The sequence below is a fragment of the Lissotriton vulgaris genome, chromosome 8, assembly GCF_964263255.1.
Source record: "Lissotriton vulgaris chromosome 8, aLisVul1.2, whole genome shotgun sequence".
NCBI classification, from domain to species: Eukaryota; Metazoa; Chordata; class Amphibia; order Caudata; family Salamandridae; genus Lissotriton; species Lissotriton vulgaris.
In genome coordinates, this window is record NC_141696.1 from 1,384,436,491 (window position 1) to 1,384,463,411 (window position 26,921).

The 26,921-nt window shown below is 42.6% G+C and overlaps 1 protein-coding gene across 9 annotated transcripts in view; it reads left to right on the plus strand.

The window, feature by feature from the left end:
* The window catches only part of RUNX1 (RUNX family transcription factor 1), a 615,617-nt gene extending 592,675 nt beyond the window's left edge, over positions 1–22,942 (plus strand). For 6 of the 9 annotated variants that reach the window (XM_086935378.1, XM_086935374.1, XM_086935375.1 and 3 more), the window contains 3 exons: positions 3,375–3,536; positions 6,561–6,650; positions 18,035–22,942. In XM_086935378.1, the coding sequence (XP_086791504.1) occupies positions 3,375–3,536; positions 6,561–6,650; positions 18,035–18,528 (746 nt within the window). In that variant the 3' untranslated portion in view covers positions 18,529–22,942. The remainder of the gene's footprint in view (positions 1–3,374; positions 3,537–6,560; positions 6,651–18,034) is intronic. The other 3 variants (XM_086935376.1, XM_086935380.1, XM_086935381.1) reach the window with 1 other exon arrangement.
* Positions 22,943–26,921: the final 3,979 nt, after the last annotated feature.

The following is a 26,921-nucleotide window of genomic DNA, read 5'->3' on the forward strand; positions in this document are numbered from 1 at the left end:
AGTTCCCGGGGTGAGGGGCGCAGTCACTTTGCTCATTTTATCATCAATGTAAACCAAGGGTTTGCACCAGGAGGTGAAGAGAGCTGTCAAGGGGACCAAGACACTTTGTCCAAGAATACTTCAGTCACATCTTAAACACTGACCATTCAGTGTCTTGCTATCTGCTATGTGGGGGCTAGTCCCCTTTCTAGGATTAGCCACTGAGGGCCACAGTGCTAGGCCTGCTAGACCCATGACTTCAACTAAAATACACTACTGTAATGTGGCACTTACACAAAATGTGCCCTAATCCTCCTGCAAGTCTCCCAAAGCCGAGCACCCGGCGTGGACACTGAACCCCTAAAATGGCGTCAGACTTCACTGGAACTAAACAGGGTACAAGCGGGTATTTGGTTCTCGTTCTAATATTTATTCTCAGAGCAATTAAGTAATGCAGCAAACTATATAAAGTGCACAGAAACACCATACACTTCCCATAGGTCATTAAATCCCTGCAGTATAATTCTATCTGCTGTCTCAACGTGTAGACTCATAGCATCATTTGTGGAGGTTTTTTCTATATGTTGCTGCTGACTTGTCTTCCATATAACTTTTAGAAACACACATCACCTGTGTACGTAGGACTATAAGCACCCTCTTTTTACATTTTTCATTCATTAAGAGCTACCGTGCACAGAGCTTTAAATACTTTTTAAATTTCATCTAGGATTGGAAGCCGGGGCTCCAGCATTTTCATAACGTCTGTCCTCCATTTTCCTGGGGATTAGTATATTCGGCACTGGCTAGGCACGTGAGAGGATTCCAGGTGTGATCCTGGGCATGTTACCTTATGAAACTCGTTGTACCAGTTCCCAAGACTATTATAAGTGTAGCATTGCCACCCCCCACCAGACGCAGACATAGGCGCGTCTAATGAATACTTGTCCACAGTAGCACTAGCAATGTCTGCGAGACTGGCAGTCAAATTAAAACCTGTGGCTTTTACCCCATTCCACGCAAAACTATTTCTCAGAATATTCTATAATATTTTCAGAATTCCACGAAATTCTGCACAATATTTCAAGGAATGTATTTTGTCCATGTCACCCAGCTACAGCACCATGCTTCAGCAGAATGTTGTGAAATTACATTTTCCTCTCTGGTCCCACAGCTTGTCAATACACAGGAAGACTTGCCCATTTGCAAAGATTAATAAGATACAAAACGCGCCAACGTCTATTTTCTGATAGTGGAGAAGCGAGTTCAAGTTATGTTTTAAGGCACGGGCATAGTTGGCAAATGCCCAGGACCCCACGTTCCAGGGGCCCCTGAGAAACTTTTTTCTGTCTTCTGTCTACTTCTCTAATGTAACCTTTAACATATACAAATTCAATATTGTTTTGCATCATGTGGCTTTTAATGTCAGATAATGAGAAATAAAATTCAAAGTTCTTCCATACAAGGGCTCCCAAAATATTTTTGGACCATGGCCCTCAACATCCCCGAGACGACGCGGGCTGGATCTACTTAAGGCCTCGGTAGGGCGAGAAATGGCTTAGAAGCTGTGAGAGCGAAGCAGTTGAGTATCCGCCAGTCCAGACTTGCAGTTCCCATGGAGAGGGCGAGGCGATGTGAATCATAATTCTGGTAGGCCAATTATGTGATTTCCTGTTCATCTTGGACGCGTCGCGGATACTGGTCTTGTGTTTAAAGAAGCCCTGAGGCTAGAACTTACCGACTGCCTTCCTGCCTCTGTCTTTGCCAGAAAGTGGCAATGCACTACTTTTCTGCAACTACTTTACGTCCACACTGAAAATGGCTCCTGCAGAGACAGACTAGCCGCTCACTGTGCAAATGTCTGGAGCTTGCTTTACATAATGGCGAGGCACGCTGTTGGCATGTCATTACCTCGCAATTAACAAGTATTAGTATTGCAATTATCAATTGCTTCATACGGAAGTGTTAAAAAGGCTTAGTCTAATTGCTTAACTGTAATCGAGCAAATTGCCGCCATCCCAGCAGCGGGGATTAAACCTTCCTGACCAGGCAGCGACAGCGATGGTCTTAAAATGGCGGCGCGTGGTTTCAAGGGGGCGCGTGTCAGCTGACCTTGGTTTCTTATACTTGGCTTTATTTTAGGAGGTGCTGTTGGCGGCTTCACTGTACTGAAATAGTCTGAATTGCCACACTGTTTTCAATAGCATTGTAACGAAATCATTCATTGCTTACCAGTTTTCCCTTGTAACATATTTTTTTCTTCGCCCTTCCTTTTACTCTAACTTTTCTTACTGTACACATAAGGAGATTGTGTTAAGAAAAACATCTGAATTCACAGGCACCCGGCTTGCCTTGCATGTAATGTACTACGTAAAGCTCTCTTCCCACAGGTCCTAAAGCAGCCTCCACCCCAAATGGTTTTAAAGTGCAGAACAGCATCTCTTCAGAAGAAACAGGAAGTGACTGTGCACTGCAGCCTTGGCCGTAGGGACAAATGTTATGCTATGTGTTGTTAGCATTTGTATAGCGCCTAACGCCAGTGCTACAGTGCCACAGTGCATTCTCTATCCAAGCATCTTTCGTATGGGGAGGAGCTATCATTGACACTGCCTGTTGTTCTGTTGGTATTTGGTAGCGTGTGGTTAGTAGGAAGATTATTCACTGTTAGCTTCCGAATGGTTTGTGTAACATTTTGCGGTCTAGCAGCTTGCATTGTTCACAGCTCATACACACAGTTGGTCCTGGCAGTCTGATCTCCAAATTCAGGCCTCCCATATCTGGCTTGCAACCCTGCTGAGACTTCACTAGACTATACCCCAAAGCTCTGACACCCCAAGGCAGTAGATTGCTTCTTCTCTAGTGTTCAAACAGGGTACCCCTCTTCTTGTCGCTCTCCTTCGTGAATCCATCCAGCTCAAATCCAGCTGTGTCTGACCTGAGCTCCTTTGTCCCCCGCCTCTTTCCTGGGGGTGTTTGTTTACTTCCATATCCTCTCCGTACTCTGAAACCGCCATGACATGTATTGTTACCACCATATAGAAAGACCAAATATGCGCAGTATAAGAGTGGTTTTACATAAAACACACATAAGTATACCATTTTAAATAATCTTTATCCCTTATTTTCATGAAAATGTTTTCAATATAAATATTGTTTTTTTTGTTTTTGTTTTTTTTAAAGAAAAGGACATTCCTTAAAAAAATGCATCCTTATTCCCAATTCTGTGTGTTTATCTGTAGGCCTCCAGTCTCTGAACTGCTCTTAATTCACCACAAGTTATGTATAAACACACACTCACAACTTTGTGCTGTTTAGTAGAGCTATATTGAAATGTATATATTAAGCGTTTAACACAAATGAACATTGACCATTCTGTTTTTTTTTATTTCTGTTTGCAGACACAAGGCAAGTGCAGACATCCCCCCCATGGAGTTACGATCAATCGTATCAATACCTGGGTTCCATTGGCACCCCCGCTGTGCACCCGGCTGCACCCATCTCTCCAGGGCGAGCCAGCGGCATGTCTGCCCTCAGCGCAGAGCTTTCCAGCCGGCTTTCAGGTAACTGTCCACTCAATGTGTATCCTGTCTTCACTCTGCAGCATTATCTTCACATAACATCCCAAAAAACATAACCATCAGCAGGGAAACAATGTATATCCCCTTTAAACACCCCTCAGCCGAGATCTAAAAAGTGGTGTTGTACACTGGCGAAGTCACCATACCATCTAGCCTCTAAAATGGCTCCCGAAAGGGGCAGATACATAATAGTAATAATAATTCCTATTTGTAAAGCACAAACATATCACCCCCTTAAGGGTTTCAATGCGCTGGGAGCCGTCAGGGAGGTTAAGTGAGCCCAGAGGCACATGATGCTGAGCTGAGCTGCCTCCAGAGCCGGGGACCAAACTGAGAACCCACACTCTTGAGACAGCCGCTCTGGCCGCTGCGTCACACCTCTCCCAATTCATTCTATGTCTCAGGGCAGTTCTTTGCATGAACCTGGTCCGCAATGGAAGGAAGGAAGAATGGACGGATGGATGAACAGATAGGTGTCTATAACGATTGATACATGTAATTGCATTTATAAAGCACTTTTTACCTCTGCTGAGGCATTGAAGCACTTTACGCAGGGCAGCACGCTGCTCCGAAACCCAAAGTTAGTGGTTAACTCAGTGTCATGGGTTATTGTTGGTTTGTGGTAGAGTAAATCAATAGGAGTTAGGGGTGATCATTAGAGGTACTAGGGAGGGGGTCTACAAGTCCAGACATGTTTGGCAGGGTCAGTTGATGCGCTGGAGGAGGTTAGGTATTGCTAGGCTGCAGGAGCATGACTTGCAAGGAAGGAAAGGATGGGAGGTTTGAAATGAGTTGTGGGCAATTTACAGAAACACATTAATGAAGATTAACCCCTTCGCTGCGGTGGCTATTCTGCCGCAGCGCTAAGGGGGTTCCGTCACGGCCCCGCCCGCTCTTCAGAACGTCAGCGCAGGCGCGGAATTCGCGCCATGCAGGCGCGGCGAGCGGGCCGTGACGGAACCGTTCCGTCACCAGCACAGCCCACCCGAGGCTCGTGACGGAACGGTTCCATCACGAGCATGGGTGGCGTTAAAGCACATCAGTGCCTCCTCCTCCCTTTGTGAGTTCCACAAGAAGCTGAAGGCCTGGCTCTTCTTATAAGCACCGTGGGGACCTCCCACCTACACACCTGCCTATGCACCTGGATACCCTCTTAGGTGATTCGTGCTCTATACAAATCAATATAACATAACATAGCAAGGGAAATATGCATGTGACCCAGAGAAGGTCGTGCTCACAGAGAGGAGGCATGGAAAGAATAGAGGAGAAAGAGAGGGCCATTTGGAAGAAAAAAGGACAGACGACAATCAGAAGGTATGGTCAGTGTTCATGCTGTACTTTAGAAATAGAGAGGACACTTTTTGAGATAGCATGCATGGACTTAAGGGTAAGTGGGCAGATTGAAACATATAGCGGCTTATTCACAAGCCCCTTGCGCCACCTTTACATCTCCTTTCCCCATATTAAAAGCGATGTACCAGCGGCGCAAGGGGCTTGTACATAAGCCCCATATTCTGATGGAGAGACTTAGGGATACATGTACAGAGGTCACAGCACTAATGCTGCCTACCCCTGAGGGTTCTTGACTCGAGGGCTGTGGTCTATCACGAGACCACTGTTTGTGTCAGTAGATTTTAACATATCCCAGAGCTCAGATGGAGTCTAAAAGAAGACGTGTTCTGAGTGCAAACATTGTTCTCGCTCTGCACAGGCAGACACACACACCATGCATGTTTGCCAAGACATACACCCACACTCTGAGAACACCACTCCAGACAGATCCCACACCCTGCTGAAAGGCTTTCTCACCTAGAGCTGGCTTTGTCTTTCGTTAGCACAACTTGGCTGCCAAGTGCCTGCGTCATTCTGGCGTGATCCCTTTAAGCAGTGCATTATCTGATAACGATTCCTAATCCCTCATTAATATCTGCTCACCCTACTGAGGCTGATCCCATCATTTGTCATGTGGAGATGAGTTTAGGTGTTGTTCAAATGACTTTACCCCCATTGTGAGAGAGGGAGTTCATTCTCTGGCATTTACACAGCTTGTTTTGTTTCTTTCCCATATGTAGCATGTGTTAATTGTGAAAGTGTTTGGCTATAAATCATCGCTTATAACTACTGCATTGAGAGGCAATGCCAATGATTCCTCCATTAAACACCGCCTCCTACCTTCACAGCACCTCTGTAATGAAATCCATCTTAGGGCTGTGTTCTTCCTACTTTTTTGCTCTGGACATTTGTTTTTTTATGGCCTCTGCAGGGATGGAGAGGCACCTAGCCAGGCTTCAGTCACATGTGCTTTGTTTAAAAGGGTAAGCAGTTTTATTTTAAGTTCTCATATCTGTCCCTCTGATGCACAGAGTGGTTTGCAAGAGTGAAAGGGAATACTTTCTCCACTTGCATCTTTAAAATGTAAGAACCTTTCAAAAGTGCATATTTTGTGTAGCCACGCTGCAGCATATATTCCCAAATCTGTAATATGGAGTAAAAACTCAAATTGCTAAATTCTGATAGGTAAGTGCTAGCACAATATATTTGCAATGCATAAGTAACCTAGTCCTACAACCTCCATGTGCAATATAAACCACATAAGTTCGTTCCATTTCTAGTGGATACATTTGTAGGGCATTCCTGGTGTGTACCTCCCCTGTGCAGAAGGCAATGATGTAATGCTCAGTATGTTTAACAAGGGCCAGAGCAAGCTTACTGCCCCAGAATCTACTGTATCATTGTATGTACTTGAGGGAATCGCATGTGTGAGCAGCGTTTAGTGGAGCCAAGATATCCGCAGAAAAGTGCTCCGCGACACAAGGTCCCTTCAGTTTTTTATGCGGATCTGCTGGCATGCCAACACTACAGTTTGCTAAGCTTGACCGGATGCTTTAATCCAAACATTGCGAAACACTTGACGCTCACTGTTGTGATGTTCATTGAAATCACACACTTGTATTGCCTTTTTTTGCTAAAACCCATTTTCCACACATTACTTCCCTCTTTCCTTAGGTGACCCAAGAAACGTTGGGGTGGGGTTTCCAGATTGGATCTCACAAGAATGCACCCCTCTATACTATTTAGAAAGAAATGCACTGAAATGTAAGCTTTTAACTGACTTAAAAGTATTGCATCGGTGGTGTGTTTTGGGGGAGGGCGTTGTGCTTGCTCGAGAACCTGTCAAACTGGGATATATTTCTGTATTTTGAAATACATCCATTTTAAAGGCGAGGAGATATGGGAAGACTTGGCTAGAGTTAGATGCTTCTCGCCCTTTGGGACCAGAGATTCTTATGCATGGCTCGTTGTATTGTTAAACACATCTACACGTATGCAGTATCCAGGATCAATAATCTGAGGGTCTGATGACATTCTCACTATCACCTTTCGGAGTTGTAGCCAGCAATCGCAAACCTACATCTATTGCCTGATACCCATGCCAGAGACCTGCGCAGGTCTAAGGGGCTCCTGTTTTCATAGACAAGGTATCATTATTCCCTGGTTTGCTGCCATTGAACCACATTCACTGCTTATAAACTATGGGGCCTATTATGAGTCTGGCAGGCTTGCAACCGCTCTATTGCGACCCTAGTGGTCTTGCTGCCCTGAAACTCCGCCTGTAAACCACCATTTCCTGGCGGTGATGCAGCTGTCCAGAGGCACTTATATGCTTAATGGGACTGCCGCAGTCCCCCCCAAGCATATTACGACTTTCATCACTGCCACTGTTTTCATGGAGGTCATTCCTCCATGTTAACTGTGATGGCGAGGAAAGAAAGGGGGCACTGCAGGCCCCACTCATTCCTCAGGCCTTGTGGGTGCACACAGGGGGGCACAACATGTGCCCCGTGTGTGCATGCACAGAAGTCCAGCATGGCATGGACTTTTCAGTCCATACCGTACTGGAACTTCCTTTGATGTTCCCATTGTGGTGCCTATATTTGGGGACGCCAAAGGAAAAGCCTATCAATGACTGAAAAGTCATAATTGGTTGGGCAGTCTCCACATGGGTTTGGTGGTGCGGTAGCGAGGCGGTCCCGCTGCCGCACCGTCAAACTCATAATAGGGCCCTATTGGTTTTTCAAAGTCCCAAATTAATTTTGTCACGCTCCTCATATATTTCTTGCAAACCTCCAACAAATATGCGAATATTGTGAACCATATGCAGTTGGGTTTTGCATGAACATCAGGACTTTCACAATGCTTTTGATATCACATAGTCACATTCTCACCAATTTGAACACAAGTGTAATTTGCTTTACCTTTCCTCGACAAAGAAAAGTCACACAAGATATGCAGCTCTATAGAGAATGCTGGTCCTGTGCCTCTTGATTTTAAGCAGTAGATTTAGCAACCAGAACATGGGAAAGAGACTGACTTGGCGGGCCTACGTCAGGAAGTGACCAGTAACCTCAAATTAAATAACACCAACCTTGGCATGTTAGCTCAATTTACTTTTTATCAGCTTTGTCAGTTTTCCTTTCCGCCCTTACCTTGAAACTTTCAAATAGCCTCTGCTTTACCTCTGTATTTTGTATTCTCACTGCAGGCCTGTGTTTTTTCCATGCCTTTTCAAATGTGTTCACAGCTTTTGTCTTTGGGTGGTTTTCTAGTGTTTCACCTTCAATGTCTGATGAGAGAGTTATTTGCTTCGGATGTAGTACTCTCCTGCCCTACAAAAAAACGGGGGCTATGCTATAGAGTTCGCACATCAGAAACTTGGTCAAAGTAGGAGCAAGTGAAGTCAAATAAAAAGGACTGTCCCAATGGTGGTGCTCACTTGGTACCGACACCCTAACACCACGGGTGAACAATCCGTCCTTGAGCGAAGTCCCAGCACAGTAAGTTTAGGAGAGAAATGGTACCGAAGCACACATACAAGCCTTAACAGTTCTTATCAGACCATGATACATCAACAGTAAAGACCAGCAAAAGTTTATGTTTCTAAATATTCTTGGCTTTATTCTTCTTCAAATCTTCATACAAAACTTTTACTAATTTCAAATTTCAAATTTATTTATTATGATAACGGAACTCAAAAGAGATCCACATAAGAATTCATAAAGTCATACAACAAAATTCCATAAAAAGTACAAAGAAAATATACATAGTATTAAGTAATCAATATAATGTTAAAAAGCATTTAAAGAAATAAAATAATTTAAAACAAAACATTTCATCGGGGGGATTAAGCATTGCTTCAATGAAATCATAAGCAGTACGAATGCCCAGTTGGAGGCACATAGGTCTTAGCCATTTACGTCTAAATGCCATAAGGGCCGGACAAACGAAAACAACATGGTACATATCCTGGGTATTAAGGTTACAATGATTACAGATCTCTGAACTACCATACCATTTGGACAGAAGGCAATTTAACGGGAGCAAATTATACCTTAACAGCAGCATAAATCGCCTAATTCCATGAGGAAGATTCCAGCATATGTATGGTTGGGGAGTTTTTATTTTACAAAATTTACCAATAGGGAACATTCCACTCACCGCTTTACTGGTCCCACTATCAACTCTAAAGCTCAGCTCCCAAGAGGCAGATTTTAAAGATAACTTCAGTTGGGTGTCAGATAATGTGAAAAGACTTTGTTCGTCTAGCTGTAGTAGCGCAACAGCCTGTCGGAAATTCCTCACAATGGAGGAATGAGCGTTAAAGGAACCCAACAACTCATTTTTTATTAGGTATCTCAATGTGCCAGGCATTCCTCTTGCAATGTTATAGACCCAACGCACCACACTCGCAGATGCCTGAGCCCGAGAGCTGCGCAATCCAAATTCTCGTCTTAAAGAGGAGGTAGAATTTGCGGTACTGACAGAGGCTAAATTGCGTAATATTTTTCCTTCAGTAGAATCTAAAAAATTCCAGCATGCCATGTCCACTATTTCTAATCCATAGATTAGGGATGCAGGGATTTTTGCTCGGAAAACCTCGAGCAATATGGAAAAATGCCTTCTGCCAGTCGCTTTGTAGAGGGAAATAAGACTCTTCCCTTGAACAAGGGCTTTTCTGTTGTTATTCTCCGTGTGGGCTTTTTCACTAAGATTGTTCATGACAATCTTACCAAGGAAGGGATAAGATTTCACTACTTCCAATCTTTCACCCCCAATGGACCAGTAGTAATTTTCATATTTGGAATTTCTCTTTCTCTGAAAGCACATTATTTTACTCTTTGAGATATTGATTTTTAAAAAGTGAGCCTTAGCGTAGGAGGACAGGGCTTGTAAGCGGTTATTCAAACCTTTTGGGATGAGGTCCAAGATTAAGATATCATCTGCGTACATTAAGCACGCTATTGGAGCTCTCCCCAAAAGTGGAGCAATACCATTACTGGTTGATAAAATAGCTTTGGGGAGGTCGGCGATATATAGGGAGAATAACAGGGGAGCCAATAGACAGCCCTGTTTCAGACCATTATCTGTGGGTATAACCCTAGACAGTCCTCGCTCGCCACCCATTAAAACTCTGCACCAAGTATCTGTATGTAGTGCGATAACTAATTTTAATAAACTAGATGGTATCTCTAATTTGGTTAACTTACTCCACAGCAGGGGCCTATCCACTTTATCAAAAGCCGTAGAGAAGTCAATGAAAGCCCCAAATACACCCCCTCTACGAACTGAAACATATTTTTCCACCAGGATTTGAAGAGCAGTAAGATTATCCAAAGTACCATGCTGTTTCCTAAATCCAGTCTGTTCCAACGGGAGTATTGCAGATTTCGTTACCCAATCATTTAAACTATTCAATAAACATTTAGAAAAAACTTTGCCTATGGCATCTAAGAGGGCTATTTGTCTATAATTTTGAGGTAAGTCTCTAGCCCCCTTTTTATGGAGCGGGATTAGTAAACTCCCCTTCCAAGAATGTGGAACCGTGCCATTAAGAAAGCAAAGTTTAAAGACTGGGTATAAGATTTTTCCCCATAACGTGCTATAGGATTTTAGCACGGAAATTGGGATTTCATCTGGGCCTAGTGCACCAGATGAGCGTAAAGCTTTGATTGCTGCAACTATTTGTAATTCAGAAGGAGGGTCATATGGGGTTGAATCCTCCTGCAGTTTATCAGGACAGAACTTCTCATCATTGCTATTATATAGTTGTTGTATAAAATCAACCCATGTCTGCTCGTTAATGGATATAGGAGAGGGTCTGGATCGCACCCCACATCCTTCTCCAATTAATGACCAGAAAGACTTTACCTGCCCTTTCTTAGATGCCTCATGAAGCTTAACCCAGAGAGCATCTTCTTTCTCCCGTTTTAATCTAACCTTTAACCTATTTCTTCTTCTTCTCAGAAGAGAAATTCTCTGCCTACGTTCAGGAATAAAGGAAAGATATTGAGCCCTGACTAATTTATTTATTTCTTTATTTAGGTAACGAAGGTCAGGAGGGATTTTAGGAATTGGCTTTCTTGATTGTGGCTTTCGAACTTTAGTTTTTAAAGTTTGTAAAAGAGACGCAAAATAAAATAGCTCTCTACCTTCCCATGAACTTAAATTCTCAGCTGTGTGTTCTAATATATTAGACAAACTTCTAATGGACCCTAAATTCCAATAACATTTCCCTTTATTATTAATGTTCAATAAATCATTACCAATTTTCCATGAATCCCTTTGAGATGATGTTATATTTAGTGTTAAAAGTAGAACATTATGATCACTAAGATCAGTAACTAGAACGGAAAAATCATCTAAGAAACAAAAGAAGGTACTATCAACTATCATATAGTCGAGGATAGAACCACCATTTCCTAATTTGTGAGTGAAATGGGCGGGAATATCCGAAGGGAACCTTCCATTAATTATAATGCAGTCTACCTCGGATAAACTCTCTAATATTAATTTCCCTCTTTTATTTATTTTAATGCTCTCCGGAAAGATAGCTTTAGGTATCATAAATGCTTCCTCTCTTATCTTATTCCTAAATATCTCAAGGGCATAATTAGATATTTTACCATTTAGATCTCCTAGTAGTAAAATGTGGGGGGGAAAAGGGGATTCCTGTAAATTTAATATAAAAGAACTAATCATCTTAATACTCGAATTATACTTTGCTTCTGGAGGCAAATAAGCATTTATTATTACAAACGATTTCTGAGAGGCGTCCATGGCGGAGTTTGTTATAGTTATTGCCTGAAATAATTTATTTGGATCCTGGTAGTGAGTATAGTTCCATTTAACCTTGTTGGACAGAAGGCAGGCTAACCCTCCCTTTGCTCGGCCTCTCATAGAGGGAATAGCACTACTCTCCAAAACATAATAATCTTTTACAACCGGAAAGTTCCCTGCCAACCACGTTTCCTGCAAACAGATAATATCAGCGTCAAGAGACTGCAAAAATAACAGCTTTTCTGAGCTCTGGTTTAATCCAGCAATGTTCCACGATATTATTTTTAAGTTATCGTTAAAACTCTGAATTCATTTTGGCTGCAAAACCTGATTTATCTGATAAGACAGCGGGCAACCAACTCCATTCCTGATCAATATCCTTTACCCTAGTTTGTTTGATGGGCAACGGATTATTAATTATCACCTGTCGGTCATTTTTTGATATCCGTATTTTTAGCTCTTCAGGCGCTGCCGTAAGGCCATCGCGAGGACCGGATTTTATGCCTTGATAAAATGACATTTTTTGATATTTATGATTTTCTATTTTAACCGGTATAAAGGGATCAACATCAATTCCTCTTATTTGGAATTCTTCTGCCCATTGTAAGACATGGTTTGTTACCAATTTTGAGTAAAATTGTACCCGTGTTATCCTTCCATTCTCAGAGTTTATTAATGAAATTATGTCTAGATCTACAGACTGGATCAATTTTAAGCTTTCTATTTCGTGAAAACATTTAACTAAGGCAGATCTATTTAAAATGAGGTCAGGATCAAAAATAGGTATGAAATCGAGATAAAGAGTATCCACATTGTTTCTGATCTTAGGCACTGTTTTGGATATATGATCAGTTGCAACAACATCTGAAAAAGCAATAGCCGAAGGGTTAAGAGGTGGCTTTGGTTTGGAAACTATAATTGAAGTTGGATTTTTTTCTTTCACCACTTCAGTTTGCTCATCAAGATGTTGTTGACTTATGAGCGAATGATAATCTTCTTGTATGTTTGTTGAGTCAAGATCCACTGGATTGGAGTTATTCAGCGAGGGTTCTTGTTCACAATCAAAAATTATTTTCCTTTGCCTTTTTTTGTAAAATCTACGATTTGGTTTTCTTTTTTTGCATCGTTGTTTTTTTGATGCTTTTATTTCCTTTTTTTCCTCCCTTAATGATGACATTTTTTCTAAAGTAGTAGGAGGGACTGGAGTTTCTTTATTTGATTGTGGAATGAAAATTGGGAAGATGGGGGGTAAAACATTACTTGAATTATCCTCTGGGGGCAATAAAGTCTCGATCTCCTGACTAATAAAAGCTACGCAATTACCATTAGATGGATTCTCCTTCCTTTGTACAGATGGTTCAGGAGTAACTGCAGTATTAGTATTAGTTTTAACCAGGGGATCTGACGATAAAAGTGCCTCAGGGGTTACTTTTATATTTTTTATTTCCTCATTTGCTTCCATATTTAAATTATTAGATGGAGTGATTATTTTTTGGTCAAAACCGCCATCTAATCCTATTTTGTTACTCAACAGTGCCTTTAAAATCAATGTTACTGTGTCTAATACATTATCTGATCCATTAACCATTCTTTCCAATAGCTGTAAAATTGATGAAATAAGCCGTTCCAGAGAAGATAAGGAATTCGAAATTACATTATCTTCTCTTGTAAAAGAATTTCCTAGATGTTTGTTATGGATATGAGTAGGACTGAGAAATAAGTTCATTTCAGGGGTGGAAATCTCAGAATTTTTTGACGGAGTACTACTATACAGATGTAACCTAGGGGTAGTTATAATATCCTGAGCATGAAAGGGGTTCTGTGTTTTTATTGATTCTTTCTGAGATTCTAGATTTATATCAGGGAGGGTGTAATCCTCTGGAAGGATATGCAAGGGGGAAGAGATTTTCGAATAGATTTTTTGGCTTACTTTAGAAGGAGAGGGAAAATTGTGTACTAGAGCCACAACAGGAAAGACAGAAGTGCTGCCTAAATCAGCAGCATCCACTGCTTTTCCTTGGGTTTCAAAAAGATAGTTAGTATCTCCCTCTTGGTAAGTTGATGAGAGGCAGAGAGTTCTGTACTCACAGGCAGCACGTCGAGTTCAGAGTCCAAAAAGCAGCAAGATTGCAGAGAAATCCTCAGGTGCAGGCAGGAGGCAGGTTTTTACAGCGTTGCCTAGCAAGGGGAGGAGCCTGCAGGGAGAGCGTCCCAGCTGTTACTACTTGGGAGTAGTGGGTGCTCCTGGGACTTGGAGTCCTGCGCCCACAACACGCTCGCAGCCCTGCAGGTCCCAACACCCAAGGGAAGGTTCCAAACACTGGCGCTGTGCAGAAATAGCCTCTGGCGAAGCGGGACCCGCGCAGCGGGTACCGCGAGTTGTAAGTTGATGAGAGGCAGAGAGTTCTGTACTCACAGGCAGCACGTCGAGTTCAGAGTCCAAAAAGCAGCAAGATTGCAGAGAAATCCTCAGGTGCAGGCAGGAGGCAGGTTTTTACAGCGTTGCCTAGCAAGGGGAGGAGCCTGCAGGGAGAGCGTCCCAGCTGTTACTACTTGGGAGTAGTGGGTGCTCCTGGGACTTGGAGTCCTGCGCCCACAACACGCTCGCAGCCCTGCAGGTCCCAACACCCAAGGGAAGGTTCCAAACACTGGCGCTGTGCAGAAATAGCCCCTGGCGAAGCGGGACCCGCGCAGCGGGTACCGCGAGTTGTAAGTTGATGAGAGGCAGAGAGTTCTGTACTCACAGGCAGCACGTCGAGTTCAGAGTCCAAAAAGCAGCAAGATTGCAGAGAAATCCTCAGGTGCAGGCAGGAGGCAGGTTTTTACAGCGTTGCCTAGCAAGGGGAGGAGCCTGCAGGGAGAGCGTCCCAGCTGTTACTACTTGGGAGTAGTGGGTGCTCCTGGGACTTGGAGTCCTGCGCCCACAACACGCTCGCAGCCCTGCAGGTCCCAACACCCAAGGGAAGGTTCCAAACACTGGCGCTGTGCAGAAATAGCCCCTGGCGAAGCGGGACCCGCGCAGCGGGTACCGCGAGTTGTAAGTTGATGAGAGGCAGAGAGTTCTGTACTCACAGGCAGCACGTCGAGTTCAGAGTCCAAAAAGCAGCAAGATTGCAGAGAAATCCTTTTACTACTTTCGGCCACTGACAGCGGGCCTTATCAAGGCCTTCACAATGCTATACTTTGTTGCCGGACTGGCATGTATGGTGTGGATACTTACGGGGATTCATTTGTTTTGAGAATCCTCCTGTTGTGATTGGGGGAAGTAATTTTTGGTCACCATATAATACAATATCTAGTTTTTTGGAGCTCCGTGTGATTATTGGCGCCCCTGTTGCACAATCTCTTGCGATACCTGACATTTGGGTGGCAGCGAACAGAGGCTACCAGAATAACTTTTAGGTTTCACCTTACGTGTCATAGTGGAATGGTATAGTTACTACAACCTGACATTGACTTTGACATGGCTGCCTCTCCAAGATACATCAATGGATGAACGACTCAGCCCTCAAGCTCAACGGGTCAAAAACAGAGATTCTGCTCCTAGGACAAAAAGGGCCCTCTCTACCCCCGAACATCTGGCCCGCCTGCCTTGGGGAACCTCCTGCCCCCAAGGCGGAGGTCAAGAGCTTGGGAATATGGTTAGAAAAAGATCTCACCTTTAGAACACAGGCAAGGAAGACGGCCAGCGTCTGTTTCGGCCTTCTAAGGTCATGTAGGAAGGTGCTCCCCCTACTTCCTTTTAACTCCCAGAAACTGCTGATCCAAGGCCTGATTGTTGCCAGGCTGGACTACAGTAACGCCATCTATTTGGGTGCCCCCGAAGCCACCTTTCAGACCCTACAGAAAATCCAGAATGCCGCTGCCCGGATGCTCACGAACACCCCGGCCAGAACATCCGCGAAACCCGCCCTGAGGAAACTGCACTGGCTGCCGGTCAGGGAAAGGGTAGTTTTCAAGGCCCTCTGCCTGGCCCACAAATTGCTCCACAATGAAGGCCCACCAATTCTTAAAAACTGTATTACCCCCTATAGACCCACCAGAGCACTCCGATCGGACCACGAAAACCTTTTAGTGGTACCTAGAGTGAAAAAAGCCCGCTCAGGAGGTCGCCGGTTTTCGGTTCACACAGCGAAGCAATGGAATGCGCTCCCTCTGAAACTAAGAACAGAACCGAACCTCCTCCGCTTCAGGAAATTGCTCAAAACTCTTCTCTTCCCATAAGACCTCCATCTCTTCTGCACTCCCTCCCCTCTGGATTACGAGGCTTAGCGCTGGGATACTCACGGGTGACTACGCGCTCTATAAAAACCTTAAATAAATAAATAAAAATTGAACTGGATGTCACATGGATATAGCCTTAAACAAGTCTTGTAGACGAAACACGTGTCTGCTGCCTTTTTGAAGATGTGTTGAATGTTGTATAAAGAAGAATAAAGCCAAAAATATTTAGAAACATAAGTGTTCGCTGATATTTACCGCTGATGTATCATGGTCTGATAAGAACTGTCGGGACTTGTATTTGTGCTTCGGTACCATTTCTCTAATATACTCTCCAGCCCAACATTAGGGAAAGATGCTCACCATGAGTTTTCACTTATCGACAGTGGCTGCCGGTTGCCATCACCGCACACTCTAATTGCTCCGGTGATGATGAGATGAAGGCCATGGGAAATTGCCTGACACTGAGAAGTTCTGTACACCTAATCACCAGATGATGAAGTATACAGCACTTTTACTGCACGTGCCCCTGAGAGGTGAGCTCACCTGCCTATCACCCACTGGTCACCTGCTGGTCTCTGTTTGTACTAACTATGATTTACAAGCAAGTCCTACAGAAACCTCAAGGCGTTTCCAGGTCCAATTATGCCTTCCAAGGAAAGGTTTGCTTGAGGGAGACACAAATTGCAATAGGTAACTGACCCAGTATGGATTCTGTGGATAGAATAAAGGTGTCTTTCATTCTGAATTCTGTGTACATGATTATTTGAGAGATTCTGAAGTACAAACCACATCAGGTGGACACCAGCGTTCAGGACGTAAAACACAATCAGCAAGTTTAATTGATGACATTAGTAAGACATATCAAGGGTACTGATAGTCAGTTTTTTTAGTTTCAATCAAATGAAAACAAACGTTTTCAACTTATTTGGTAACTTATGTTCATGTTGGAAACTATAACATATGCGTTTATGAAATTGTTATCAGTATGACAACAATAATGTTAGTCCATAAATCGTGATATAATTGAGCAAAGACGGAATTTATGCTTATTTAAAATAAGATGCCAATAAAAATGCTACTTAATAATAACATACAGAAAATATGAAAAAGGCGACCTGACAGCAGCGCAGTAGTTATATCTAGTTACTAAAGAATATTGCGAGGAAAGAATGGTGTGGAAAGTTGGTAAAAATGTAAAAATAGCGAATTACTTTCATTTGCCTAATATTACTGGCTTTTTTTAAACACAAGTCAAACAAAAAGTTGTTAAAAGTAATGTGCATGTATTGTCAGCAAAACAAAATAGAAAAATGTAGATAATAATGCATCGAGGAGAGGCCACTGAAACAACAGTATATACAGAGCACTTTACAGTAGCTGGACAGGTTGTCCGATGCTTCTCTTTTAAGCAGTAATTTTCAATTTTCTTTGTAATGTTTAATTTCCAGATTTGATCCTCAGTGAAAAATAGTACCAGACTCAGTATCCTCGCAGGCGTTCCACCTGAGGGGGATCATACATGCCCATTCAGGGTTGACTTTGATGTAAGGCAAGGAGTAATTGGCCATTTCAGCAACCCTTAATTGGGCATTAAACCTTTCAGTTACTCTTGATTTGGACTAACTTTGAAACAAATAAACCAAAGATCAATGTTAAAAAGTCTCAAATATCACAGAAAATCGATTAGTCATGTGGTCTCACTCATACCCTGTGCAAAATAAAGGCACCTAACGTAACATACGCCCTCCGGGTCAGAGGGGCCATCAGCGCAACGCCCACATGGTAATAGGTGCAAACATTCGAGAAATGTTGAAAAAGCATGGTCCTCTGGAATTCAAAGTCCAGAGGGAATAGCCATAGAACTGAATTCAATCAAACATTAGGCCACCACAGTGGAGTTTATGTGCCTTACCGTGTTAGGCTACAAACACACATGTGCTTTCATCAGCTCGTACAGTTCCCATAGCCTATACAAATGTATCTAAGGACTTCTGGTCTTGGCCCTATAAGGTTACTACAATGACTAACATTGCTCTACTAAATTAACCAGTATGCCAATCAAATATATGTTGCATCTTTCAGTGTATTCAGTAAGATCCATGTCTTCAATACTCACCCATCTTCTTTGTTTCCTCCAACAGGTGCATCTGACCTCCAGGCCTTCAGTGATCCGCGGGTAGGAATAGACCGCCAGTTCACAACGCTTCCATCGATATCTGACCCTCGTATGCACTATCCCGGAGCTTTCCCGTATGCACCGACACCAGTCTCTACCGGAATAGGAATCGGCATGTCCGCCATGACCACTGCCACAAGATACCACACCTACCTACCACCGCCATATCCAGGCTCAACTCAGGCTCAAGGCAACCCCTTCCAGGCCAGCTCGCCTTCCTACCACCTCTACTATGGCACATCCGCAGGATCCTACCAGTTCTCAATGATGTCAGGAGGAGATCGGTCGCCTCCACGCATCCTTCCCCCTTGCACTAATGCTTCCACGGGATCCACCCTCCTGAACCCCAACCTCCCAAACCAAAACGATGGGATAGACACTGAAGGCAGCCATAGCAATTCCCCAACCAACATGGGCACCACAGCAAGGCTAGAAGAAGCCGTGTGGCGGCCATATTGAATTATCCAATTGCAAAGCTGACATTTTCAGGGAGTTTACTTCCTTCATCAAGTGGACATGTTCGTTATGATGAAGCATGGAAAGATTCCGTCAGGGGAAAAATGACTGCTTCTAACCTGACAATGCTGTGAATACAAAAAAGATTTTTTTATCTTCAATCCACTTTTTGCCCTCCTATTATATTACAAGAAGTTTGGGGATTTTTATATACTTTTGTTGGGGGTAGGGGAATTTCATCTTTCCTTGCAGCTGATTTTGTTTATTTTGGCACCTTATAAATTGCTACGTGAAATTATGAACATTTTTTAAAACAACGTTGCTTGCTTTTTTGTGTTTTTAAGCCACTGAAAGAAATGCCCCCTTTCAGTGAGATGTTATTTAATTTTGGGGGCCTGCTCCTGTTTTCCATTTTTTACTTTTTATATTTTTGTAAGCAAATTGCTACAGCCGAAGGTGATTTCCAACTACTGTACTACCATGCAGAGTTTTTAGATATTTATGCAAAGTGTTCAATTTTTCTAATGTGCTACTAGCATTATTTAAATGTGCTTGGATTTGAAAACAAATATCAGTCAAATGGGAACTGCATTGAAGTAAAGGGCTGGCATTTTTTGATTGATGGTTACCGTGGCATCACAGATGAAGAGGGGGATTGTTTACGTTTGACATGCATGTTTTTTAACTGGAAATGGCGCACTCATTATACGGCTTTTCAAAGGATGTTGGTAAATGTTGCTTTCCAAAACAGCACTGATTTATTAGTTTTGATGGGGCCCTTCCAAAAGTCAGGTAGACAGATGTGAATATGGCTCCCCACTGATACAGGCCACTCCCAGGCGTAAGGTGTGATAACAGGGAAATATAGATGTGAGTAGTGCTGGTACTCTCCCATTAAATGTATTGCAGCTGTGCTGAGAAGTGCAGGTACTCTCCATTTCAAGTAGAAGTGCAGTTACTCAGTACCGGACAGTAATCGCCCATTTAAAGCACTGGCTCGAGAGAGAATTGGTAACTGTAGTGTTAGCTCTAATGGTCCGAGGTAAGACAGGACATCATTGATGTTAACACTGAATAAAAAGCTCAGATTGGCAGAGCCATTCAGAATTCTTAGAATGCTGGCACTAACTACTGATTTTTTTCCATAGTCTTCAGTGACAAGGATGTGTAGCAGACAGAGACAGTGGGTGTGGTTATTTGCCTGTACTGGGTGAGATTAGGGAAGCCGGCATTGATTGTCTTACATCACAACTGCTACCAGGTTTTAACAGCTCTTTATTGCCCTTCAGCTCATCAGCTGCTCTTCACTTGGTCTGTAATGTCAGGATAAGTAATTTAGAAGGATTAACACCTTCGGCAGAGGGCATTAATCACTGTTAACGCCCTGAGCAGAAAACAAGAACACTATCCCGACCATCAAAAATTTAAGCTGGGAGGATGTAGGGATTTTTGTGGCAAAACCAGTTCTCACTGTGTACACAGGCAGGGGGCAGTGAAAATTTGTTACGTATCTGTAGGGGCCCTGTAGGGTTGTGTTGGGTTGGTTTGGTTCCAAGAAGACTCTTTATCATCTAAGCAATGTACTTAACAGAGCAGAGGTCTGCCTGTAGGGGGAGTTGTGCAAGCACGCGGAAGAGCTGTCTGTGGGACAGTATTTCTGCAGGCATGACATGCACCTTTTAATTAGGCCTGGGTGGAGTTTGTGGTGTTCCGCTACGTGCAACACCGTGAAGTGACAAAAAAACTCCACCGTGCTACGCGGAGCTCTGCAAGTGGTGGAGTAAGATATGTCACGCTGCTCGCCCAGTTTTTTAGTGCCGGGTGTTTGTCCCGCATTGTAAAATCAGCACGAATGGTACCATGTGCAGTGCGACAGGGTGCTTTCTGCTAGTTGAGTAGTTGTTCTACACGAGCGGCAGCTTCCTCAACGCAAGTGGCTGGTTTCTCAATGCGAGCAGTAACGACTTGCCGTGACCGCCTGCATTGAGAAATCTCACTGGTAGGTGGTCTGGAGAAAGATTTTTCTCACTCGCCAACATAACATTGGCAAGTCATGAAAGAGGAAAAACTCAGCTCGGCAGAGTTTTCGGAACTCCGTGCTCTATGCAGAGAGGTAAAAACTCTGCGTGCGGAAGTTCACACCCAGGCCTACTTTTAATGAATGGTCAGCACTGATCCAAGTTTGTATACCAGCCTTTGTGGAGCTAACTCAGGTAAAATCTGTTATTCCATTGCCCACCTGTGTGTGCAGCAGTCCAGCACCTCCTGCACGTTGGTTGTCCTCCCTGGCACCTTAGGGTGGTAGACGTGTCAACTTCCACATAACTCAGTTTTAATAGGAGAAAGGCCATTTGGATATTTTTTATTTGTATCCTCAGTTTAGTGTTCAACATTTACGTAATTCTTTTAACTAAGAAGCCATGCATCATGTCAAGAAGTGATGTAATGAGTGATTTAATAAGGGAAGCTGTTAAAACCCAGTTTGTCCCCACTTTACATTAGTGTCTTGGCCCAACTGCGGCTGACCACCAGATATCCTTTTCAATAATTGGCACTGGAATGCACCTGGCTCCTTTTTAACACACATCCAATGCAACGAATCAGGAAAGCAATGCTCATAGAAGATGAACTATACTGGAACATTTCCAAAGTCAACTGGAAAGTAGACAGCTGATACCTCTGTCCTATTAAGAAGGACAGCAGGCGGGTTCCACTGTCCCAATAAGAGATACAGCTGGCAGATTCCACTGTCCTAATAAGACAGACATTTAAATATTCCATTGTCCCAATAAGACAAAATGCTGTCAGATTTTTGATTCCACTGTCCCAATAAGACGGACAGTTGTCCGATTCCACTGTCCAAATAAGACCGGCAGCTGGTGGATTTCACTGTCCTAATAAGACGGATAGCTTGCCGATTCTGCTGTCCCAATCTGAGATTCAAGCCCTCGATGCCACAATGATCGCAGGGGAGCTGTGGTGTCATTGCACGGAGCTGAGAGTTTGTGGGTTCTGTTCTGGACACATACCAATACCAAGCAGACTCATCGTATGTCCCTGCATGAAATTCCACAAAAGCACTATTTTATTTTAGGGAATTTGGTTAAGTGTGGCGGTTATACTACTCTTGAGCACAAACGACTCGTGTTGATATGTTTGTACTCTAAATATGAGGAATGTTTATTTAATGTACCTAGAACTAGTGAAAATAAATATTGCAGGTCAACTCTGAAGAATATTTGAAAGCAGGACTTCAGATCAGTGTTTGATAATACGTTTTAAAGAAGGATGAAATAAAATAAAAAAATCCTCGGCTGCTGGCAGCAACACGGCTGATCTTATTTAAATCATGTATTTTTCTTCAGATTGTTTTGTTTATTCTGTATATATTTTGGCTTGTGTTTTTGTTAATCAGTTTGTATCAATCAGATGCAGTAGCACTTTTGCCATACCACCTGATACCAGTCAATAGATTGAATGAGGCCCTCCTTGTGTTCAACAAGACAAGGTTTTTTGTTAGTGACAGCAGAAATAGACAATGTTTTCTCAGAAATTATGTATAGAAAATAAATATGAAACCTGTTTTAAAACAACTCACATGTAATTCATGCACATGGCCACCAGATGTCAGGGTTGCCTTTTAAAGTCCACATGAAAGAAAATACATTATTTTACTCAGTACTATTCACAAAATCTCACAAAAGATAAATTGTATTTTTATGCAGAACAGATACCACACAAACAGTCATCACTGAAGTGCCACAACCCTTCTTTCAACAATGGTACATATCCATCATTTTTGAACGCCCCTTAAATATTTATAAAATATGCAACAGTGTTTGTTTAATGGACAGTATGTGTCTCTGGCTACACATTTTTCTCTGGATAGGACATCATTTTGTTACGACGTTTCCTTATTCAAAACAGTTTGCATCCTCTAATTGGGAATCTTGCCAGAATAAATCCTTCTACATCTGAGAATTGTTTATTTTTTCCATTTTTTATGCACTCGGTGTTTGTTAGTTGCTCTCGTTTGGGACTAACGAAACCTACCTGTCATTTTCTTTATTATTACAAAAGCGTTACAGCAAGTTATTGTATTTATAAAATGTAAATAAATTTAACGAGCTTCCGCGCGGATTATTGATAAAGCTTGTACCTAATTACCATCTCTTCTGTTTATGTTTTTTTCATGATATTTGTCTATGTATTTCCTCAAAACTGTTTCAATACTGCTTCAGTTTCCCACCCCGACGACAGATTAAACAGCCGAAGACGTTTCATTTGTTTTTGTAAACTTTGTAAAAATGTCTTTCGCATGAAACTTCACTTTTTTTCCTGAGGAAGTGAATGATTTTTCAGTGACCCATGGGTTATTTATTTTATTTTGTCAAATAAACTTTGTTTGAAATTCTAACTTATGAATCTTATTGTGCAAAGCAGAGAAACAGAACAAGATCGCTGATTTTTTTAGAATGTGGAACTCACACACAATGAAGTGCCAGATTCTGGTTCAGAACAGTGAGTGAAAAGGGGCCAACTTATCATTAATATTGGCTGATGCGACGATTTGGATCCCTGGAAATTCACAAAATGTGGAATTGTTACATGCAATGACTGATTCATGGTGCAGCATCTGAGTTTGGCAGGGTGGTTGAATTATTAAGGCAGAAAAGAACCGGCTTATCAAATTAATTGTTTCAAAAAGTAGGGTCTGTCCCAGCAGCAGTTTCTCTAATAAAGCGGAGGAGTGTCGCCCCGCCTGCTGCGAGCACATCAGGTACACACAGAATAATAAAATGGTCCTTACCATTTATTATTCTCTGTGTTCTGGCGACTGCGCTAGCCAAGGCATGATGGTGGGGGCATGATGGTGGGGGTGGGGTAGACAGGTTCCTGAGTATTGCAGGATGGTTGCTTCAAGTGCTCAGTGCACATGACAAATTGGCCGGCTCTCCACCGCCGGCCAATCTGTTGTGCGCACTTCTGAACCTGCAAACTCAGTGCTGTAAAACAGCAGAGATTGGAGGCACCCAACCTCAAAATGAGCGCTGGGCTAGCCTGCGTCAACCAATCCTGGACCTGCTCTCATGCTGAAAACAACATGAGAGCAGTTCCAGGATTGGTTGGATTTGCATGCAGGAAGTAAAGCACCTTCCTTTTCTGCTCGTTGTTGTCGGAAGAGGAGTAAGGCAACATATTGTGAGTTTAACGGCGCACCACCGTTTTTTATGAACATTGGGGAATATTATCAAGGGGGTTTATCTCCGCTTTTTTGGCTTTAAAAGTCAAGAAAGCGGAGATAAAATTATCTCCCTATTACCTAGCTGTCGCTAACACCAGTTAGCAACAGCTAGTAGGAGATAGCGACCATCTTGGGCCCCGCTTTGCATGTCAGTGATATTTATCACTAATGACATGCAGAGTGGGCATGTCAAGATGTTAGCGACTGGAAACAGTCGCTAACATCGCTATCTCCTATTACCAACTTTTGGAGATATTCGCGCTAAGCGGGAATATCTCCAAAAGCTAACACCTGCCCCTGAGCAGTTCTTAGCCATGTTATCCAATGGTCGGTGGATAACAAGGCTAAGAGCATTAGCTCGGTAATGCATGAATATCGCTGACTTTTCAGTGATATTCATGCATTTCGGCCGAATTTTATCGCTTAGGAGATAAACCTTGATAATAGCAAGGTTCCTAAGCGATAAAAATCGCCGCAGCTCGGCGATAAAAATATCGCCGCTAAACCAACATAGCGATAATTATCGCTAGTTGTTGGTAATATGCCCCATTGTTAGCCGCACCTGGTCTGAACTGCCCTGTCAAATGTGTTGTTCCAGGAAGAATGCAAACAGTTGGTCAATAAGATTGTCGGGATTATGAAACAGCCGTGGTATCAGTATAAAAAGTGTGTTGAATCAGGGACTGGTTGGAATCAGATGATTTAATTGATTAGGAGAGGAAAAATAGAGCCAGTCTATGGCTAGGACGATTTGATGAGCTGAGCTATGAAGTATGTAACAAGATCGTCCCTTTGGTTGATTCATGGCATGGCCTTTGCCTGGATTGGTGGGTTCACATAACAAATGTGGAATACGCCGATCACACTGGATAATGCAAGTGACATACAAGAAAAAAAGGTAAACAGACTGTCTGCTTTGAATTAAATAATATGAAACCAAACTCGCAGACTTGCTGATTCAGAACACTGACACGCGTTCTGTCTGTCCTAATGAGGGATTAGGAAATACACTTGTACCAGGCTTGGGATCCTTCGCAAAACTAGATGCAACTGGATCCACACAGGAGCCAGACAATGTCATTTGTTATTTCAGAAAGGAGATGTATTATGCAGAATTGTTTAATTTTGTTTGCAAGAAAATAATGTTGTTTCCTATTGGGTTCATGTAGCACCACAGTGTTTAGAGCCATTGTTGGTTAATTAAGGAATCTACCATAAAACTAGTCTCATAAAATGAAGGTTGATTAATCACATGTAACTTAGTACATCTTTCAATATATATAACAACCCCTGACAACTAATAGTGGATTTGTGAATCATCTGGGACACACACAATTGCGTGTTTCTCGGACACACGCAATTGCGAGTTCTACTGCAGTTTCTGCCCTGCGCTGAAATCCCGTCATGCATGATTTCTCGCTCTGTTCCACCGTACTTTTTAAATGTGCCGCTGGTTTCATTTTAAGAAGTTGGTTCCGCAACCAGGACGTTTCTGTGTATGCTCTATGCTTCCTTTATGCCCCACATCCTTTTTGCTTATCTTATTTTAATTAACAGAGATGTGTCCACACCGTCCTCCGGTAATGTTTTTTCCCATTCTGTGTGGGGAGCGCAGACCCTAGTTTTCATTGTCTGCTCTTGCTGTGGTGTGGAATCCCATGATGCATTGCAGGCAGTGTAGTGGCCAGAGGCGTGGTGTGCGCAGTGAGTGGGCATAGTGATGTAACCATATTTTACCCAACCTCCACCTCTAAGCGGTCACTAATGATGGTTTGTGAACATTTTACCAATAGGTGGAACATGGAACACACTAAATGTATATTTCAATGCTCTTCTAATGGTTTAAAAAATGTTCTAGAATGTATATGTTTCAGGAGCAAAGACAGTGCCACTATTCTCTGATAGAACACAGTTCCTCATTTAGACCATAAGCGGTTGGCCATATCCGGAGTTCCTCTCCGCATTGTAGGATTTAAATTGGCTCCTCCTTTCATAGATGTAGCCACTTCAGTAAAAAAAAAGTACCATCAGGGCTGCCTTCCATTAAGGCATATTATGCACCTGTTAGCCCCTCCCCCTGTTTAATCAAGGGGGAGGGGGTCTATTTTTAGAGAAAAGTAAGAGTAGTGTCCAACACACTAGGATTCCTCTCTTAAAGTGTTATTTGTGCACTTTTGCTGTCCTGGACCTCAGTTGTTTATATGATTGAAGGTGAAAAGGGAAAAAATATATTGGATATGGCCTTAAATTGGGTAGCCATGCAAGGGCATTCCCTTTCCCTCAAGTGGTGCTTCTGCCAAGGGGGTCATCAGGAACACTGCCATCACCCATACCCTAAATAAGTCAGTGGGTGCAAGAGGAGGGCTGACGGGAGAACTACTTTTAAATTACTACGATAGTGTGTTCCATTATTTGTGACAAAAATCCAGTCTCTAACCATTATGTGTAAGAGGAAAGAGATTCCTTCAGGTATATTCAATTTCTGAGTTGTTAGAGAAAAACATATATTGGTCCAAAGTGAAAGGTATGCAGACTTTTATGGCCAAGGGCTAGACATTTTGTCAAAAGGTGAGAATACGAGGCCACTGAAAAATATGTTAACCATAAAATTTCTTCTCTAGCAGGTCTAAATGTCCAGCATTTCTTGGAAATTAATAGTCTAACTTTGGACATTTGCTAGAGTGTCTAGATGATCCCAGGTGGTATAAATAAAAGAGAATTAGTAGCACAGGCATCATTGAAGCTTTTGAGAAATGTAAAAGATTCTAGATTACCTTATCTTGTACACGTAAGAGATTGTGTAACAACGATCTCAATGGATCTTCTCAAAAGTGTCAAGCATATTTTCAACCACACTTTTCAATAATGAAAAACATACTTGTTTTAGTCCAGTAGAATGAGAGTCACGTCTCATGAAGTAGGGTCACCCTGAAAGGCTTTAAATAGCTGAAGCAAACAGAGGTTGCTCTAATCTCATTATAAATTACATAACATAGCATGTGTATTTGTAAAGCACACGTTCAACCGTAGGTATGTTGGTGCTGAAAAACAGATGTTTATTGTTACCCAACTCAATTTACTCATTTTATCGACCTCAGGTGGATGAGAGGCTGAGTGGACCCGCTGGGATTTTAACCTGTTGCCATACGGT